Here is an 18,404-nt window from a genome sequence, read left to right as displayed (position 1 = left end):
TCCTAATGACTCAGACTATCTTCCAAGGTCTGTGCTAAGGACACCAACTTCTGTGGTTTCTGCAACAATGGCTCTCTAGGTAGATATTTACTGCTATTCTCTATCAACGCTTGTGCTCAATAGTGATGATATGTGCAGCCCAAGCTCATCAGATCTGCTGGGCATTGCACCTGCCCTCTTGTCGTCAAAATTTCGAACAAAATCCATGTGACATGGTCTTGCGTATGTTTGCAAGTCCATTGAATATGAATACTCATGTGCTCGCAAGGACCCATCAGTCGTTCCTACCAAAGCGCCGATCGAAATCCTTAAGCACGGCCATGACATTCGCCGCATCGATCTCCATAGCCGGACGGCGGGCTCCCACGGCATGGCCCTTTCCAGGATGCGGGAGCGGGCTATCCGAAGCATGCAGCTTCGGCATCCAACTCGTGATCTCTGCCGATGCGCGCTCGTACGCTGGGTGTCGGGACAGGGTCGTGTAAGCATCAGCGCAGGTCAATGTGACAGTGCTGGACCGAGCAGCATCAGAATCTTCTCTCGACTCGTTTCCATAGGTTGTGCCAGTCTTGGACCGTGCATTGGCGCGGGTCTGACGAGCTCCTCGACGAGGAAGTGGCACCGCATCAGTGGGGTCACCTGATTGTGATTGACAGCAGCCTCCAGACGCCGTGCGTCCTCCACAGCAACCGGATGACTGTTGACCACCTGCAGACTGAGATCGTGAAGCAGCGAGCGACTTGCAGAACAGTGTGCTGTTTGGATCGGCACGGCATTGCGCGCACGTGCCCGGACCATTAGCACATGGATTGTCAACAGCCACACCTCCTGGTGGCGGAAGAGAGGCGCTGCTCATGGACACATCGCCGTCGGAGGGCGGAGGTGTGAATTGAGACAGTGGCAGGCCACCGCGATGATTAGAGGCGGTTGGTCGTGCTGTTCCATGGGCAGCTCTTGCTTCTTGCTCTGCCTGCATTTCAGCACAGATACAAGGTGTGCCATCCGAGCAGAACCCGCACGGATCTGCCACGACAGTAGAGGTCGACGGTGAGACATCTTCTGCACTAGACACAGCCGGCCGTCTTGCGTACAGAGACGTGAAGTCAATCTCCAGGGATTCTTGAGGCTCCATCTTGATTCTCTTTCCCGTTTGCCCTCCAGCAGATGAATGTGGCCTCTTGGCATGACCTGTGGTTCCAGAGTACTCTTCCGCAGCTACAGCGTCGAAAGCCTCATCGATACACTGACATCTGGACTCCAGAGTGCAGTTGCCACAACCCACGCTTGTGTCACCAGCCACACCGGCAGGCTGTGTATGATGAGGTGACCTAGCAGATCGGAAAGCAGCCAGCTCGCTCTCAAGCTTCCGACATCGCTCTGCCCAGGCTTCGAGCTCGCCACGATACTGATTGACTTGCTTCTCAAGCAGCGTGACCTGCGCTTGTAGGCCTTCGCATTCCTTGTCATGCGTGTCTTCGATCTCCTTGATCTGATCTTCGAGCTCATTGACTCGTGCCGCGCGCCTTTCGCGGAAAGCCCGCTGTGCTGCTCGATTCTGTGCCTTTCTCTTGCTTGGGGGAGTGTCTGTTGCGGGCTTCCTGCCGGGCTTGGGCCGAGGCGGTATTATCCATTCTTTGGATGTGAGACTTAGCGTGCCTGGTGTTGGCGGTTGTGGTGAGCCAGCCGAGCCGGTTTCAGTGGGTTTCATGAGGAGAGAGGGCCGCCGGATGATTTCTGGCTTGACATCAGTGGCCTCTGCCGGCGATGCTGCCGCCGGCGATGTTGCTGTGCTGTCTGGCATGGTGTTGTGGAATTTGACCGTAGTTGAATCGTAGTGTCATAGACCAAAGCTTCGGTCAGACCACCTGTCGGGTTGTGTTATGGGCTGTCGCGGTCATGCTCTGAGACTCAAATTTGACGAAGACATGGAATGACTACTCTGTATGAGCTTGAGCGAGCAGGATGAGTGCCTTGAACTGCTGCAGTGGGAGGACAGTGGCACGAAGGATGGAGGGGTGAAAACCTGAATCTAATCAGATCGCCAAGATGATAAGCAGCTGGAAGGGACCCTTCCGACACCGATGTCGGGACGAGGAGGATGAAGACGCGCTACTCCGTCCCACGAGCTGGAACATGTTTCTGCGTCCTACTCGTACTTGCCCAACATCATGTCCAGGTGCTCGACGGCAGTATGGTTTCCATGTTCGTCTGTGACGTGTGGCATATCATGAAAACATTAGGAGGAGTGACTAGGCCCAGGTCGTGGAGCTCATAGGTGAGTACGTGCCGTCGGGATGCCGCTATCTCGAACAATGTCGGGCATCACCGACGTCAACCCGTAAGTCACAATTATGTTCGAATTCGTCGCCGTCGTCGTACATCGAGCCTTCTGCTCATCTGTGTTCGGCGGACTGCTTGCAATATGTGTGTATACAACAGATATATATTGACGTGGCCACTACCGACCATGAATTGCTCATCACAGCTACACCAAACCGACGTTGCTTAAGACAGGCCTGATAGCCTTCACCATACCGCAATGCCTGGACTCACTGTACGACCTGGCCCAGTCAGTGGCATGGGAGCCACGATAGAAACCACGAACCTCGACAACCTGAGCGACAATGATTTCCAGGAACTCCGTGAAGCTCTCTACCGCCACAATGTCATCTGCATCAAACAACAAAAGGGCTTCTCATCGCGCGCCCAAGCAGACCTCACACGCCGCTTCGATCCAAAAGCAACTTCCTACGGCCACGGTAAAACCATCGACGCGAAGCGCTCCATTCTGCACCCCGACCTGAAGACAGTCCCCGCCCACCCCGAGGTCCAGATCATCGGCAATGGCCACATCGCTGAGTACGAAGGCCTCCACGACTTCAAGTTGAAGCACCCACACCACCGCACATTCCACAAGTCCGCGATTCCAGACGAGCTCGACCTCGACTACACCCGCTTCTACCGCTGGCACATTGACGCCGCGCTCTTCGGCTCCCTCAACCCACCACTCGTCACCTCCCTCTTCGCCGAAAAGGTCCCTGCCGGACGTACACAGACCGCGCTCTACGATGATGACAGCGACCAATCCCTACAGGTCCCCCTTGGCACCACAGCGTTCGTATCCAGCTACACCATGTTCGACCTCCTCTCCCCAGCACAGAAAGCCTTCGCCTTAGGAACAAAAGTCGAATACGCACCGCACCCCTACGTCTGGATCTCGACCGCCAAGTCCCGCCAGAATGGGCTGGGTATGGTTTCCGAAGGGCTTGAGACGCCTGTCTCTGACTTGCCTGCGTACGAAGAGTCTGACGTTCAGATCTTGCCTATGGTCTGGCAGAACCCTGTAACGGGCCAGCTTGCGCTACAGATCCATCCCTCGCCAGTGCGGAAACTGTACTGTGCTGATGGGCGCGTCGTGGATGATCTCGAGGAAGTGCGAAGAATCGTCTATGAGCTTCAACGGCCCGGTATTGCACCGGAACACGTTTATGCGCACGATTGGGAGGAGGGTGATCTGGTATTGTTCAACAACCACGGTGTTCTGCATAGCGTTGTTGGTGCCTTCCGGGAGGATGAGGTCAGGCTGTTTCGGCAGTGTAACTTGGCGGCTAGTAAGCCGCCGATGGGTCCTGAAGCATTGGCGTAGAGCGGGTATGCAAGTCCATGGGCCGTTTCGTGAAAAGATAGCGTTTCCCAATTCAGCACTTCATCTATTTGACAATACTTTTTGTATGATTTCCCTCAACGGTTCTACAAATTCCTCGCATGACCGCCCTCCTGACATCCCATATCGGCCCCCGACCCACCCATCAGACAGCAAACCTGCTCCGCGCCCTCAGCTTCTTGCCAATTTTCCACAAGACCACCTGGCCAACCGCACACACAATGGTCAGCCCCGCCAACAAGCTCACACCACCCCTCACACTCAACGTCTCCAGCATCGGTCTCGTGAGCAACACCGCCGCAAATGCGAAGAGAGAGCGTGCCAAGCTGTTGGCCGCGAAGATACTAGCCGTGTATGAGGGGTAGATGGAGGGGATGTACAGGAAGATGGACTGTTGGGTGAAGAAGACGCCGGACATTACGAGGGTGATGCCCAGGGTGGGCACGATCCAGTGGATTGAGGGGCGGGATGTCCAGCCTGGGACGATCATTAGTTGGGGCGGCTGCTGTTGGTGTGGGTATTGGAACGTAAAGACGTAGGGTTGGAAAGGTACACACGTACCAAAGATGAAGAGGCCTACTGGCATCAGCGGACCAGCGAGCACGCCACTCCATAAGAAGTTCTCGAGCTCGCCCAGAGTGCCAGCCTGGAGTCTGGGCAAAACGCGTCGCTGCAGGTACAAGACTTGGATGACGAAGGCGGTCCCCACGGAAGGCGCGGTTGTCAGGAATACGAGAGATGTGGATGTTGGTGAGAAGTTGTAGACGGGCGGATAGACTTGAGGAAGGGACTGATGGGGCCAAGTCAGTAGGTCTGCACGCTGTACGTTACGCGAGAGACTGGGACAGGGCGGACCTCAAAGAAGGAATACACCAGGCCGTAAGAGAGGCCCGTATACACGGTGGTGAATAGCACTGCCGGGTCCTTGATGTTGATCTCCCATGGCTTGACCAATGCAAACCACAACGTCGAGCCGACGGCCATATGCCCTTGTTTGAGCATTGACTCTGAGGTGATCCGAGTATCTCCAGTTATCTCCCTCAATCGCTTCGCTCGTTGGTATAGGATTGTGGGCGCTGCTGTTTCGGGAAGCAGGAAGAACATGAGGAGGTATGCCGGGCCGAATATTATGAGCAACTCCCAAGCCCAGAACTGCCAGCCTAGGGTCGGGAGGGCGTGTGCTGATATGACAGGACCCAGGGAGGGCCCTAGCGTGGCGATGGCAGCGAATAGCGCGATCTGGATCGGGAATACTGCCGGTCCCCAGATATCGGCTAGCGAGGCGGGGACTGTAGCCAGGGAAGGAGAGCCCACGAAGCCGAGAAGGAACCGAAGGACCATCAATCCAGGGTAGTGGTCGACGAGTGCCGTTGGAATACAAAGCACGACAAAGAGTCCTCCAGATACAATATATGGCGGATTCCGGCCAATTGCTGGGACTTCGCTTAGCGGCGAGAAGAGAAGACAGCCTGCACCATATCCCAGAACGTAAAGTGCCAGTCCCAGCTCTGCTTTAGTTCGGCTGACGTCGATTCTCGCAATGATCTCGTCTTGACTCGAGGTGTACAGTGAGGAGCCGACATAGATCCCGAAGACGTAGAAACTGTGAGGTCGTTAGCGCTGAAAGAAGTGCGGCTTGAGATTGCTGACTTGAGCACCGCCGTAGCAATGGATTTGTTGACGAATGACCAATGCAGTGGGTTTTCAGGATCATCTGTGCTGCTATCAGTATTGAGCAAGAAGACTTGTGTTTTCCAGTAAACCTTTGCCATCGAATGTCACGAGGATGTTGCCCTGTTCGTCCGGTGTTGGGGCGATATGTTGCAATTCAGCATTGTTGGATTTTGTTTGTTGTTCTTCCTCACTTCGCTCGACGTTGCTTCCCGAGAGCAGCTGCTTGAAAAGACAACCGGCGAACGAGCCTCGGAGCAGGAACGTCATTGCGAAGTGGTGGTCTCAGCAATGGTGTTGAAGGGGCACTTCGGCCACCTGGCATAGCAGAAGTGCATCTTATACCTACCAAAGCCGTCAAGCATCCTTATGACCTCCATCGAGCTGTAACTTCATCGTCCTTCACATAGGTGTGCCCCATTCTAGGGGCTAGAGATGGAATCTAAACCTCTGCAGTCGCTCGGTGGCGTCCAAGCTGTTTTGAACAGGTGGAGCGGATGCCATCACCTATATTCCAGTCTGACTTGCTGTACCGATGGGTGGCTAAATCGGATCGCTCTGGAGACCGCGCTGCTGTTCATGTGAGAAATGGCCGTGTGGAACTTGAGGGTTTAAAGCCGTGGTCGAAGGTAGCTCCTTCCGCTATCCTGGCGAGAGTTCAAGCGGTGGGAACTAAACTCAATGCAGTAATACTCATACGATCCGGTGGGATGAGGGAAGCAGCGGAGCTCTCGGACTTTGGCAATGAACGGCATCCTGAACTTATATTGTGTTGTAGCTGCACATCATGCTGGCGGAAACTATGCCACTTCCATCGGCTAGCTTAAGGAGACAGTCGCCTGTAAACGCCCTCTACATCCACAGCCGCAGCACCATCGTCTTGACACCGCGCATTTGCCGATCCGTGAAGCGACGGCCATGAGCAGCGATCCGACGTCTCTCAGAAAAGCGTGCCAAAACTGCACCAAATACAAACGCCGCTGCGTAATAGAGCTCCCCAAATGTCAACGATGCCGTCAAAGAAATCTGGACTGCAACTACGATCTTGAGCCGTTGATAAGAGTCAGGACCACGACCAAGGAACCGTACCGAAACCAAGCCACCCACGATCAGCTAAACTCTTCGCGAAACGATGGTCCGCACATTAGTGATCCTTTTCTGGAGTACATCTCTTCATTGCACATGAGCGAACGCATGTTGGCATTCTGTCAGCGAGAAAGCCTTGAATCTAACAAACAGCTGGCGAAAGCATGGACCGGAATCCGAATCAAGACCGAGATCGACACCACGAATTGTGTTGTTCGTGAGCTGCGTCGTCTGCCTGAACTTGTGCAAGATGGTGGCATGGCTTATACTTTCGTTCATCCTTGCTTGCAGCGTATGGCGTTTGGCCGGCTTTCAACTGCCGCCTGGGCTAGGAGCTCTCACCATTTCTGGACCCTGCCTGCCCTCGACGCTCGAAGCGTGTCCTTGGTTAGACTTGTTACCGCCATTTCGAGTCTGATCATTTATCTCATCCAGCACGCTTTCGAGGAGGACAACGACCGAAGATGGTGGAAAGCAGCTGAAAATGTCTTCTTTCCCTTATTGGCTAAATGGCGACGTGTCTTGTGGGAATCGGCAGCGAGCAGAATGCCGCACGGTTTAGGACGCTGGCAGAGCTGGGCGCTAGCAGAGAGCATCCGGCGAACGATACTGATGTCTTACCTGGTTGATGGGGCGTACAGTGCGTTGAAGCAAGGTTGGTGCTTTCATCAGCTTTTCGTAGAAGCATTGCCGTTTAGTGCGGAGGGGCCTCTATGGCTCGCACAGACCGAAGTACAGTGGGATGATGTGGTCGCAAGATCGGAATTTGGCATGGCTGCGACAAGGCTTGTGTCTGTCCATGAGTTCATGGGAGGCTTTGTGGACAATGCCTTCGATCCTGGAGATGACCTGTTCCAGAGATTACTTCTTATACATCATCATGGAAGGAGGTCCGTGGAAGAACGCTGGACACACAAGCTAGGAGGAAGCGTGTCGTAGAATGTGGAATATCTGGTAAGTGCCGTGTCTAGGTGTCGAGAACCAGGAGGAGATGGAGTTACGTCATTCCATCGTTAACCTTCTAAGCCCAAATTGGCAGTCATTTCTTTCCCAGTTGGGCAACTACTTCATGATTCTCCTCAGTTTGAGATACAGCATATTGCAAGCATTGCTGCGAAACATATCATAACATGCTTTAAGGACTTCTCGCCATGAGTTTTGCAATGACAAATGCTGCCTGGCATTCAATACACCTTGATGTAGCAACACATCCGCGGCGCAAGTTGCAGCTTGCCACGCGGGGTACCTCAGCTTTTGCAACTATGTCATCTTGGTCTGTACCTTCCCAAGTACAAACACTATATAGACATCGAAGAGATCCCTCCCTCAGTCAACTTGCTACAACTCAACAATCACAATCAACATTAAATTCGTAAGCGTGTCACTGCCCGTTGAAAATTGTACCGCCCACATCAACCACGCAACGGCACCCAAGGACGTCATATAGAAATACACCACGGCTCAGGACTGAACAGTCTATAACTTTCGCTTGGACACCCTCTTCCATCATCTTCGAAACATGGCTCCAGCGTTCGAGATCCCGTCAGAAGGCGTCAAAGGAGGTGACGACAAGGACATCACAGCTACATGCTTCTGCGGAGCTGTCCAGATTCAATTCGTGAGTCGACCATCCCAGGCCAGTCATCTACAAACACTAACCATAGCACTCAGCCCGTCGACAAAGTCGTCGATACCTTCATCTGCAACTGCACCGACTGCCACAAACTCACCGCCTCAGCATTCGCATCCAACTTCATCATCAAGGAATCCGACACAATCCACACTCGCGGGAAAGACAAGCTCTCAAAGTGGAATCAGAACAAAACCATCAAATCCGGCAACTACATGGAGAACAACTTCTGCTCAATCTGCGGCTCCCTAATGTACCGCATCTCCTCCGGCTACCCCGGCCTCCTGATTCCCAGAATCGGCACTGTCGATGACTATAACCTCCAGAGTACCAAGTTCAAACCAAGACTGGAGCAGTTCACAGAGAATCGACTGCACTGGCTGCACGGTGGCGAAGGGGTAAAGCAATTCAAGGGAGCGGGACCATTGGGCGAACCTTTTGAGGGTGAGAAGGAAGTCAAATTGCATCTTTGAGTGAGCAACAGTCAGTCAGTTAGTCATCAATGCGCATTCCTGCTAGCTGAACTTGATTCGTATGAATGAAGAGCACTTCGAACAGCCCTTTGCAAGATCAACACCTGTCCCGGTGTCTCCTTCCTCTACGAACATGTGGAGATCTGCGCCACAGCTTCCCTCAACCCTTCGTCCAGCTTCGCCTCATTCCTCTTCGTCTGACACCGATTCATTCGATTACACGTCGCACCTGCCCGCAGTGCTAACGCCTGCCACAACGCTACACTAGCAGAGAATGCCAATCCTGGGCCTCAAGTTGGCTGGTCCAGACTCATTATCCTCTCGGAGACCTCTCAAGCCCTCTAAATCATGGACAATCGACAATGTGGCATTCCCCTGCTCGCGTCGCGCCCACTCAGACTGGAAACAGGCACCCGTGAAGACAGTCGAATAACCGTTCAAAACTTCCGCATACATCCAGTTGGTCAATTTCTCAAGCGATTTAGCCGTGAAGAACTTGACGACCTGGGCGCCGGAGTTACCTGCAACAACAGCGAGGTACATCAGGTCAGATGGCCGTGGTGGTGTTCCTTCTCCAGTCTGTCGCCTACCCGTGGCTGGGAGCCAGAACTGAGTTGTACCGAGACTGGCGACAACACGAGGCACGCCAACTCGATTCGGGGGCGTGACCGTTGAATCTGGTCCCGATGGAGTTCTCGCCCCTTCTTCTGGACCGACACCAAGATTGACCCAGCGGTCCGCTCTCACACGTCGTGAGAATACTTCGGTGTACACAACGAACTCATGGTCGTCACAGGCTCCTCCCGACAGAAGAATCAGTTTTTCCAGACCACCTGGGCTACTGGCGTCAGGAACTAGGCAGATCTCCTCTCCTCCCCACTTGTTGTGTTTGAGCAGCTCACTCGCACGCCTGATGTTGGTCCTGGTCATGTTGAGACTTGTTTCGACGAGGTCAGAGACTTAGTGATATGACAACGGGCCATCCACTACATTGTCCATCGAGCAGGAGCGCCATATTTGTAGGTCAACCTCTGCAAGCTATGGACGGTCTTGGACACTGAGAGTGTTCAGCATGTCAGTCGAGAACACGTGAAGCGAATCAATTCTCCCATTTCGACCAATCCTGTCTATCCGTCAAAATCGCCATCTCACCGGTCTCAGCCTCTCAGTACAGGTGCATGTGATTATGCACAATGCCCCAATGCTCCCATCTCCACCAATCAGAGCCCAAATGCAATGCGGTCTACCTTTTAACTTACCATGTCACGCCAACGCACCATCAATGCAGTGACGATGAAGCTCGACATATAAGGTCTGCTGCTGTCTCATTGCTTCCCAGCAGGTTCCCAGCATCGAGCACACACTCATTTACTCGATACAATCACAGGCCTCCTGGAGGCGTCCTTAGCCTCGATCAGGAGGTCTCACTTGGTAGCCTATCACCAACTACCGTCAATCCAGTCAGTCTACATCTACTGATCCACCCTACGAATACGTCAACCCAAACGACTACCTCCTCAAGCCCAGGTTCATCTCAAGCAGTACTGTCGCAAGGTGTCACACACAGAACATAACCCACACACAACATAACCCAACCATCACATCTGAGTATCAGGACCGCCTATCTGGATCTGGCCTTGAAACAGCAACCTTCAGTCGACGCCAACCTCAAAGACAATACGACAACCAATCCCATCCCCAAGCTCGCCATGCTCAAAGTCCGTCATCCGACCAACATAACGCTGCCAACCTCACAGCCCACACTCTTTCGACACACAAGTCAGCTCAAGCTCACGCTAGTCAAACAGCAAAGCCAAGCACAACCAAGCACCATTGTACCCTCCAGGTTTCTAACGGACCATGCAACAAGTCGTTTCCCACCATCTCAAACCTCAACAGGCATAAACGAGAAGTCCACGACAACCCGGAGCAGAAGCTCTACATGTGCCCGGTGAGAACATGCGAGAAGCGGTATAAACAACGCACTAAGTGGAACCAACATGCTCGAGACAAACACTCGCGACTGTATGACCAAGGCCGCATGGAACCACTCATGGGGTCAATCCAGTATGAGTGAATAGCTATAGCTAGCTGACGCAACTCTTACCGTCTTCTAGATTCCCATCCTGCGGACTTCGCTCCACTCATGTCCTCCAAACACCGTTGACACCAAGACAATCGGCGGAAAGTCTAACAACCCATAAGCACCACGAGCTGAAGAGCGGTCTGCAAACCATTACCTCCCGCTCCACCCTCTTCCCTCTCTGGACATGTCCCTTCCCTTTTTGCACTTCTATCTGTCACGCCCCAGTTCCGCTGTGATTACCATCTCCTCCAGTCCGCCAGCGGAAAGCCTAAGTTCCATCCTTAGGTCCTTTGGCACTTTTGGACCACGTGGACGGCAAGAACGACCCACTACGCCTATACTACCTAGTAGCTTAAAGACCTGACAACTCCCCCACGTCGTCTACCTACACCATAGCGTCTATACATCTCAGAGCGTTTGTAATCTGACTTGCCCAGGCATTTCGCTCCAAGCATCGCACTCGCTTCTGACGTCCAGCTACTTAGTATGCCATGATCTTAGGCTTTGAACTGTACTCCGTGCTGCTCTTTCGACATTCGGAAAATGGATGCAAGTGTGTATCTGCTTCTGAAGGAGGGCATGGAGACTTGGTGTCGAGTTTGAGTTGAGGATGCATACCTACCTACCTACATACGTACCTACCGGTACTTAAGTATGATGTATTTCGAATTCTGCCTACAATACACCGCACTCCTAATGAGTGCACCTAGTAGTAGACATGCAACTCCGCCCTCATGTCCATGCACCCATGATGAGACTCGCGATTCGGCCCTAGGTTCGATTCTTTTCCATTACTCTCAACTTGACAGCCGTGCTACTGTATATCAGAAAATTCGATGTGCTGGCCGGTCTCACAGGGTCTGAGCAGGTACATGTACACGTAACAATCCTATAAGATGCATATATTCGTCCGGCCACCAACACTCTGAAGTGGTGTTTGCAACATTGTGTGAGAAGAGTTCAGATCCATTCACTTTCGCCCCTGTTTGACCCCAACGCCATACATGTATAATCACCATCCACTCTGCCTGCAAATCCTCAACCCAAAGCCACGATCGAGTACAGAAGTCCAACCACCCGTTCAGATCTAGAACTTCCCAGCCTGCGCACCATTTCCCCCGGGCGCGGCATTCCCCTGCAGACCACCTGCGAAGCCCGAGCCCCATATACCCACTAGTCCCCATAGTCCCACCCTCCAGCCTCTGTACAGCCCCTCGATGCCTTGACCTTTCCTCTTCCGCCGCGGCGCCTTGCCCATCAACGCCGCCGTCTTGTCCTTTGCGCTCTCCGAGTACCCCTCATCACGCACTATGCCCCAAATCGTCGGCAATACACCTCTATAGCTCTGCGGTACCTGGACAATGGTACTAACGACCTTCTGCTTCGCTGATGATGACGATGATGATCGGGTGGGAGTTGGAGGCATGCCGGTCCATGTAGCGATCTGCGCTCTCCGCAGGACGGTCTCCAGTGGGAATTTTATGGAGAGGTCGAGGACTGATGAGGCGAATGTTGCAACGGACCACGAGGTTGTGTGTATCGCTGGGTCGAGTCCCATGTATGAGCGGAGGAAGAAAGGGGTTGTAGTTGAGAGGAGGGTGGGGAGGGTGGATGTTAGGAAGGTGATTGGTAGTAGATGCCGAGGGATTAGGTACGAGGGGGAGAGTGTTCGCAGGGAGCCCAGAAGGGTTCGAGGTTCTTCTTTCGAGGGCGTCAAGATGAGTCGAGTACGTGCAGCGTCGATGGGCGCTAATACGATGGCTGAGAGGGCGGCCGCGGCTGTGGCGATCAGGATTGTTGCTGTGGGCACGACGGAGGCCAGAACGGCGGCGTCTGGAACTGTGGAGGGCGTAGAGAGTAGTACGTCCTGCTCGGCGATGCCGAACATGGCGGCGAGGAAGCTCTTGAAGAAGGTTTCAAGGGTTGAGTTGAGGACTGTGTAGATGAATGTAGTGTTGGTGCCTCGCCATATTGAAAGTGAGCCAGACTTTAATGACAGGGCAGATAGCGCATCGACTAGTGAATGTGAGTTGTGTAGGTCCAACGTATCGGAGTGCTGCTGTGGTATGTTCGACCGCTGACTTGACTGCCGTGACGCTGTTGGTCTACCTCTCCGTCCTCTAGGCGGCGAAGGCGTTCTTGTCGCGCCGAACTGACCGCTGCTGCTGAAGAAGTTTGGCTCATCCTCGTCACTCTCTTCGTGGTACTCCTGAGCATGAATGCTGCCAGTTCTTGACCCAGGTTGTGACCTAGGCGCTTCATCGAGGTCGCTTTCTTGGGCGATTCTGCATTGTAAGATGATCTTGGCCACTTCGAATGGCTGCGCGAGCACGACGCTTGTGTATTTCCATACTGCCTGGTCGAGCAGTCCTCTGACAGAGCCTATTGCCGAGGGCGATGCATCGGGTATGTAGTCTGAGTAATCGAGACTAGGTAAAGAGAAGCTTGGAGAGGTTGAGGTTGCGGTAGACTTGCTGGCGGCGGCTGTCGCGTTGATGCTTTGCGACGCCGTCTCACCGATGGACGGCGGTATATAGTATGGTCTTAGCGGGTTCGGTCCATGTAGCGGATCTTGCATGTTGCGCTGTCTCATTCACAGACATGTGTAGAATATGATACAGAGACAGGTCGAGGCAGGTCTGTCGATGAGGTTGAATGACGCAGCATGTGGTTAGGGCTTGGCAAAAATGTTCTCGATCTCGACTTCCTGCAAGACTTCCTCCTCTCACTGCAGCTTGCAAGGGTAACATGATCGGCTCACTTCCGAGCGCAGGAGCTCTGAGAGGACTTGCGACTACTATACGGCCCAGTCCAACCATTCTTCGCCTCGGCGGCTCGAATGCTCGAAGCATCTCCTTCTGCCGACGACATGAAGCCCAGCTCCGGCTCAACAAGGAGTCTATACGACAGCGCATAAGAGCCTTAGAAGAGTCCAGACGGAGGTTTACGGCCAGCGCTTCTCGCGCGCATGGTCATATTGACAAGCCTAAGCCAGGAGAGGAACTGCATGTCACATTCATCGACAAAGATGGGGATTCACATGAATTCGAGGTTGCGGAAGGCGCGAATCTGTTAGACATCGCTCAAGCAAATGATTTGGAGATGGAAGGCGCTTGCGGTGGTTCCTGTGCTTGCTCGACGTGCCACGTGATCGTGGAGGGCGACGATATGTACGACAAGCTGGAAGAGGCGGATGACGACGAGGTGAGGACTGTGTTCCTACGAAACTGGGCGAGAGACTAACATGCGCCAGAACGATATGCTGGATCTGGCCTTCGGACTGACCGAGACATCGAGGCTCGGCTGTCAGATCAAAATGACGAAGGATATTGACGGAATCGTGGTTAAGCTGCCTTCGATGACACGCAATATGCAAGCAGGAGTCAGTTGAACATTCAGGCAGGCAGGGCAAACATGTGCTGACATGCTATAGGATTTCCAGTCCAAGTCATAGACCATCCCACTCAGACCTGTACAATATGAACACTGAGCCTATCGAATGCCCAGGCGATCAGCCGGCTGTTCTCTTCTTCTGGCCATTAATGAGGTCCAAGAACCCCTGCTTGCTCATCTCCTTCACCTTCTCCTCGCGATTGGAGATGCCCACTGTGCCCTTCTTCTGCTCATCCTTTGCAGTCTGCTCTCCTCTGGTCTGGGCAGCTCTGAAAGCATTGAAGAGTGCAACCACGCCTCGCTGGGCAATCTTCTTCAATCGCTTCTCTTCCTCGGCAACTTCACCCGTCCGGCCAGACTCGATGCCGAGCACATCTTTCACACGTCCACGTTCGAGCTCTGCTATTTTCTCTGCACGCATTTTCGCTTTCGCCTTCCTTTCGAGACGCTCGTTGGCTATTGATGTGCTTGTTTCCGCCGCCGATTTGCTTCTTGACAGCACTGGGTCTTGCCGGACTGATTGTGGTAATTTTGTTGACAGGATCTTTGATATTGATGTTGCGAATGCATCTGGGTCATTGCGCTTATGCTTCGGCTTTGATGTGTGCTCCTCGTCATCGTCTGATCCTTCACCATCAGTTGTGCTATCGTCGGCTGAAGACGCACCGGTCGAGTCAGCTTCGTCCCGTACAGGCTTGGCCGGCTTGCTCTTTGGTACTTTGGTCTTCACTGGTGACTCTCCGATCGGCGTTCTGTTTACCGGCGCTTCATCATCTGAATCCGCAAGATTGACCGGCGCAAATCGTGTTTCTGCCTCGGATTCATCTGAGGATGAATGGTAGTCCTCGATGCGCTGTCTCTTCGCGGTTTTGTGGCGGTTGGTCTTCCCTCGGACGCCTTCGTCCAGCTTACGCTTCTTGTGCGAGGGCGGCGGTATCCGTGACATGTCTGCTGCCTGTCTTTCAGTGGCTTCTGCTAGTCGTGCTGGGTAATGGTGAGAGGCTCATCTCGACCGCAGCATTCCAATATTTTTCTCCGCAGAGAATCTTCCCCAAAACCATAACTCCGCTATCTCCTCCACCAAGCATAACCCCACGTCCATTGATCATAGTCACATCTATCCCACCTGGCCTTCATCCTGCACACTACCTGACTACCACGAGTCGCAGGACGCAACTCATCGATCCCACGTCCAACCATCTCGCGCCGCCGCCATGGTTCTCCAAGACTTTGGCGGGCGCATCAGCGCCGCTGTGAGTGGGCTGATGAGAGAGCCCAACCTGGACGAAAAAGCATTCGATTTGATGATCAAGGAGATATGTTCAGCATTACTAGCAGCCGACGTCAATGTACAGCTAGTCAAGAGATTACGGAAAGACATACAGACCACAGTCAACTTCAAAGATATACCACCCACAACGAACGCAAACACGAAGAAACGGATGATACAACAAGCAGTCTTCGATCAATTAGTACACCTGGTCGACCCTCATACTGAACCCTATAAGCCCAAGAAGGGCAAGTCTAATGTTATCATGTTTGTTGGGCTGCAGGGTGCAGGAAAGACGACGACATGTACAAAGCTGGCGCGGCACTACTCGACGAGAGGCTTCAAGACATGTCTAGTTTGCGCCGATACTTTCAGAGCAGGCGCCTATGATCAATTGAAACAGAATGCTACAAAGCTGAAGATACCCTACTACGGCTCATTGACACAGACAGACCCGGCCGTGATTGCAGCTGAGGGCGTGGCACGGTTCAAGAAGGACAAGTTTGAGATCATCATCGTCGATACCTCCGGCCGGCACAAGCAAGAAGCAGATTTGTTCGCAGAAATGGTTCAGGTTCAGACCGCCATCAAGCCAGACCAGACCATATTAGTCCTGGACGGTACGATAGGTCAACAAGCAGAAGCTCAATCCGCCGGCTTCAAACAAACAGCCAACTTCGGCGCCATCATCATAACCAAAACAGACGGCGGCGCATCAGGCGGTGGCGCCATCTCAGCCGTCGCCGCAACACGTACACCGATTATCTTCCTCGGTACTGGCGAACACACAATGGATCTTGAACGCTTCGCGCCCAAACCATTCATCTCAAAACTCCTCGGCTACGGGGACATGTCCGGCCTGATCGAGCACGTCCAATCCATAACCCGGGACAGTGCTGCCATGAAAGAAACCCAAAAACATCTCGCCGAAGGTATCTTCACCATCCGCGATATGAAAGAACAGATATCCAACATCATGAAAATGGGACCCTTGTCAAAAGTGGCCGGCATGATCCCCGGCCTTGGCAACATGATGTCCGGCATGTCCGACCAAGACGGCCAGGACAAGCTCAAACGCATGGTCTACATCTTCGACAGCATGACCGCTAAAGAGCTCGACTCGGACGGGAAGATCCTCATCTCACAATCCTCCCGTATGGTAAGGATAGCGCGAGGGTCGGGCACCTCTGTGAAGGAGATAGAGGAGCTGTTGACGCAGCACAAGGTTATGGCGGGCATAGCGAAGAACATGGGGCAGAACAAGAAGAACATGCAACGGGCGAATGCGATGATGCAGGGTGGGAATAAGCAGCAGCAGATGGCGGCGATGCAGAAGAGGATGCAGTCCATGGGTGGTGGGAGAGGGGGAATGCCTGGTGGAGGGGATATGCAGAAGATGATGCAAATGATGCAGGGTATGGGCGGAGGAGGGATGCCGGACATGAACACCATGATGCAGCAGATGGGTGGCATGTTTGGTGGTGGCGGTGGTGGTGGGAGAGGGCGTGGTCGATCATGATAATGAAATAACAAAGACTTCTTTGATGGCTAAACGACGCCCTCGACTTCCAGGAGACAGCACCGCTATTGAGGTGAGCTCTAACGCCTGACCACTCAATGACAAGGTCTCCCTCGTGTCGTCCAGGCTACCAAGTCTTCTTCTGAGCGATCGAAACCGCGATTTTATTTGCGCGGCAATCCGCTTAGGGTTGGGTCCATGAGCAGGTCTTCAAAAAGCAAAAACTAACCAACACTCCAGGTCTCAAACACCAGGTCTCGAGATGAACTCGAGAGGGTACATTCGAGAGGGTACATGCCAAGGTCAGAAACTCCTAACAGCACACGCACTTCGAGCGAAAGTGAGGGTGTTATTCCACATGCTGTATTGTAAGAGTTTTTTTGTGGCTCAAGCAACACATATCGCATACCGTTATTTGGGTGCGATTGTTGGAGGAGAATTTGGTGGTTGTGATATATAAAGGATGACAGATGTGAGCGGGCTTGAAGTAGTTGTCAGGGGAGACTGAGCACGGAGTAAGGGAATGCTAAGGCAAATGGCAGGTGTTCGGTCACATCAATTTCTCAGCCGTTCCCAAGAGTCCGATCTTGCACCTACCGGATACGACAGTCAACGCCGAAGGCGATGCTGATCTATCACTGCGCATTACGACGATGCCGATCGTCGAAGCTGCGCCCGAGCGCGATGAACTTCCCAAAGGTGTCCGATCCTTACGTCAAATCTGCCTCGATCGCGCTGCAGATGCCATGCTCGACACTCCAGGCGCCTACGGTATGGTGACCGCACTTCCATGGAGCTTACAACAAGATCTATGGACACTGTTCATGGACGATCGGCGCGAGAAACAAGAGTTGAAATCCCTGGTGAATAAATTGCCCCTTGCCGACCGAGAAAAGCTTCACGACATCGACAAAAATGCACAATTCATCCGAGACCATCCCGAGAGCTTTTCTGTCGAGTTCTTCCCTGGCTTCGACGTCGAGAGAAATTACTGGACCAACTTCCTGGGAGCAATCAATGGAATCCAGCGTCGTACCACTGAACAGCACTTGTCTGAGAGACGGCATTTGTCTGAGGGAGTCTACGAGATCTACCTGGTCGAGAACTCGAGAGACTCTCTGCTACGATTCAGCATCTGTATGTCTCACGACTGCTCACACCAGCAACACTTCGCGTTACATGAGCTCGTCTCTCCCGAGCTGTTAATGCAACGCTTGCATGTCCTCCACAACGCACCAGGCTGCAGTCTGACCGACGGGTGGTCCTTCCTCGTGAGATGGGCACATGGTGGCTTGGCAATAACGATAGACATCGTTGGATCCAGCTTTCGAATATGGGCGAACTGGGATAGCAAAGGCGACCGCAGCGGTATCAGGAGTGCAGAAGTATACCTGAATGCGATACTCAGCCCGATTGAGTCAGATCATTGGCATAGCTCGAAATGGACTGGGCGAAATGCTTTTGCCAGGCGCTACGTGAAGTTGTTGGTACCAGCCGACGGAACAGCAACCGCTGGATCAAAGAGACCTCCCTGGTCCACCTGCACAAACATTGATACGAAGTTCGATTAGGCCACTGATGGTATAGAACGTCATGTCGCTGGGGGCCTCCG

At 53.2% G+C, this 18,404-nt stretch overlaps 10 protein-coding genes across 10 annotated transcripts; 5 read left to right on the top strand and 5 right to left on the bottom strand.

The window, feature by feature from the left end:
* Positions 1–274: 274 nt before the first annotated feature.
* On the bottom strand, positions 275–1,801 carry AB675_11701 (AP-1-like transcription factor CAP1; the record flags this gene model as incomplete). Its single annotated transcript, XM_018140572.1, has 1 exon — positions 275–1,801. One exon carries the CDS (start codon positions 1,799–1,801, stop codon positions 275–277), a length of 1,527 nt encoding a protein of 508 aa, XP_017995344.1.
* A 738-nt stretch (positions 1,802–2,539) lies between these two features.
* AB675_11700 (putative dioxygenase) lies at positions 2,540–3,646 on the top strand (the record flags this gene model as incomplete). The annotated part of the gene is made up of 1 exon (XM_018140571.1): positions 2,540–3,646. The coding sequence occupies one exon, from the start codon at positions 2,540–2,542 to the stop codon at positions 3,644–3,646; it is 1,107 nt and encodes a 368-aa protein (XP_017995418.1).
* Positions 3,647–3,809: 163 nt separating this feature from the next.
* AB675_11699 (Caffeine resistance protein 5) lies at positions 3,810–5,605 on the bottom strand (the record flags this gene model as incomplete). Its single annotated transcript, XM_018140568.1, has 4 exons — positions 3,810–4,454; positions 4,520–5,267; positions 5,315–5,378; positions 5,428–5,605. 4 exons carry the CDS (start codon positions 5,603–5,605, stop codon positions 3,810–3,812), a joined length of 1,635 nt encoding a protein of 544 aa, XP_017995353.1.
* A 2,335-nt stretch (positions 5,606–7,940) lies between these two features.
* AB675_11698 (uncharacterized protein) lies at positions 7,941–8,524 on the top strand (the record flags this gene model as incomplete). Its single annotated transcript, XM_018140567.1, has 2 exons — positions 7,941–8,039; positions 8,093–8,524. The coding sequence occupies 2 exons, from the start codon at positions 7,941–7,943 to the stop codon at positions 8,522–8,524; spliced, it is 531 nt and encodes a 176-aa protein (XP_017995428.1).
* Positions 8,525–8,788: 264 nt separating this feature from the next.
* Positions 8,789–9,454, bottom strand: AB675_11697 (uncharacterized protein; the record flags this gene model as incomplete). Its single annotated transcript, XM_018140566.1, has 1 exon — positions 8,789–9,454. The coding sequence occupies one exon, from the start codon at positions 9,452–9,454 to the stop codon at positions 8,789–8,791; it is 666 nt and encodes a 221-aa protein (XP_017995360.1).
* Positions 9,455–11,697: 2,243 nt separating this feature from the next.
* AB675_11696 (Mitochondrial fusion and transport protein ugo1) lies at positions 11,698–13,188 on the bottom strand (the record flags this gene model as incomplete). Its single annotated transcript, XM_018140565.1, has 1 exon — positions 11,698–13,188. The coding sequence occupies one exon, from the start codon at positions 13,186–13,188 to the stop codon at positions 11,698–11,700; it is 1,491 nt and encodes a 496-aa protein (XP_017995407.1).
* A 170-nt stretch (positions 13,189–13,358) lies between these two features.
* Positions 13,359–14,064, top strand: AB675_11695 (uncharacterized protein; the record flags this gene model as incomplete). The annotated part of the gene is made up of 3 exons (XM_018140564.1): positions 13,359–13,814; positions 13,864–13,992; positions 14,044–14,064. 3 exons carry the CDS (start codon positions 13,359–13,361, stop codon positions 14,062–14,064), a joined length of 606 nt encoding a protein of 201 aa, XP_017995369.1.
* A 57-nt stretch (positions 14,065–14,121) lies between these two features.
* On the bottom strand, positions 14,122–14,949 carry AB675_11694 (Ribosomal RNA-processing protein 15; the record flags this gene model as incomplete). The annotated part of the gene is made up of 1 exon (XM_018140563.1): positions 14,122–14,949. One exon carries the CDS (start codon positions 14,947–14,949, stop codon positions 14,122–14,124), a length of 828 nt encoding a protein of 275 aa, XP_017995361.1.
* Positions 14,950–15,217: 268 nt separating this feature from the next.
* AB675_11693 (uncharacterized protein) lies at positions 15,218–16,792 on the top strand (the record flags this gene model as incomplete). Its single annotated transcript, XM_018140562.1, has 1 exon — positions 15,218–16,792. The coding sequence occupies one exon, from the start codon at positions 15,218–15,220 to the stop codon at positions 16,790–16,792; it is 1,575 nt and encodes a 524-aa protein (XP_017995414.1).
* Positions 16,793–17,445: 653 nt separating this feature from the next.
* AB675_11692 (uncharacterized protein) lies at positions 17,446–18,363 on the top strand (the record flags this gene model as incomplete). Its single annotated transcript, XM_018140561.1, has 1 exon — positions 17,446–18,363. One exon carries the CDS (start codon positions 17,446–17,448, stop codon positions 18,361–18,363), a length of 918 nt encoding a protein of 305 aa, XP_017995401.1.
* Between the last annotated feature and the right edge of the window lie 41 nt (positions 18,364–18,404).

The sequence above is a fragment of the Cyphellophora attinorum genome (genome assembly GCF_001299255.1).
Source record: "Cyphellophora attinorum strain CBS 131958 chromosome Unknown Contig40, whole genome shotgun sequence".
Lineage (NCBI taxonomy): Eukaryota > Fungi > Ascomycota > Eurotiomycetes > Chaetothyriales > Cyphellophoraceae > Cyphellophora > Cyphellophora attinorum.
The sequence above is the reverse complement of the archived record's forward strand: the minus strand, read 5'-3'. Positions and strand labels throughout refer to the sequence as shown.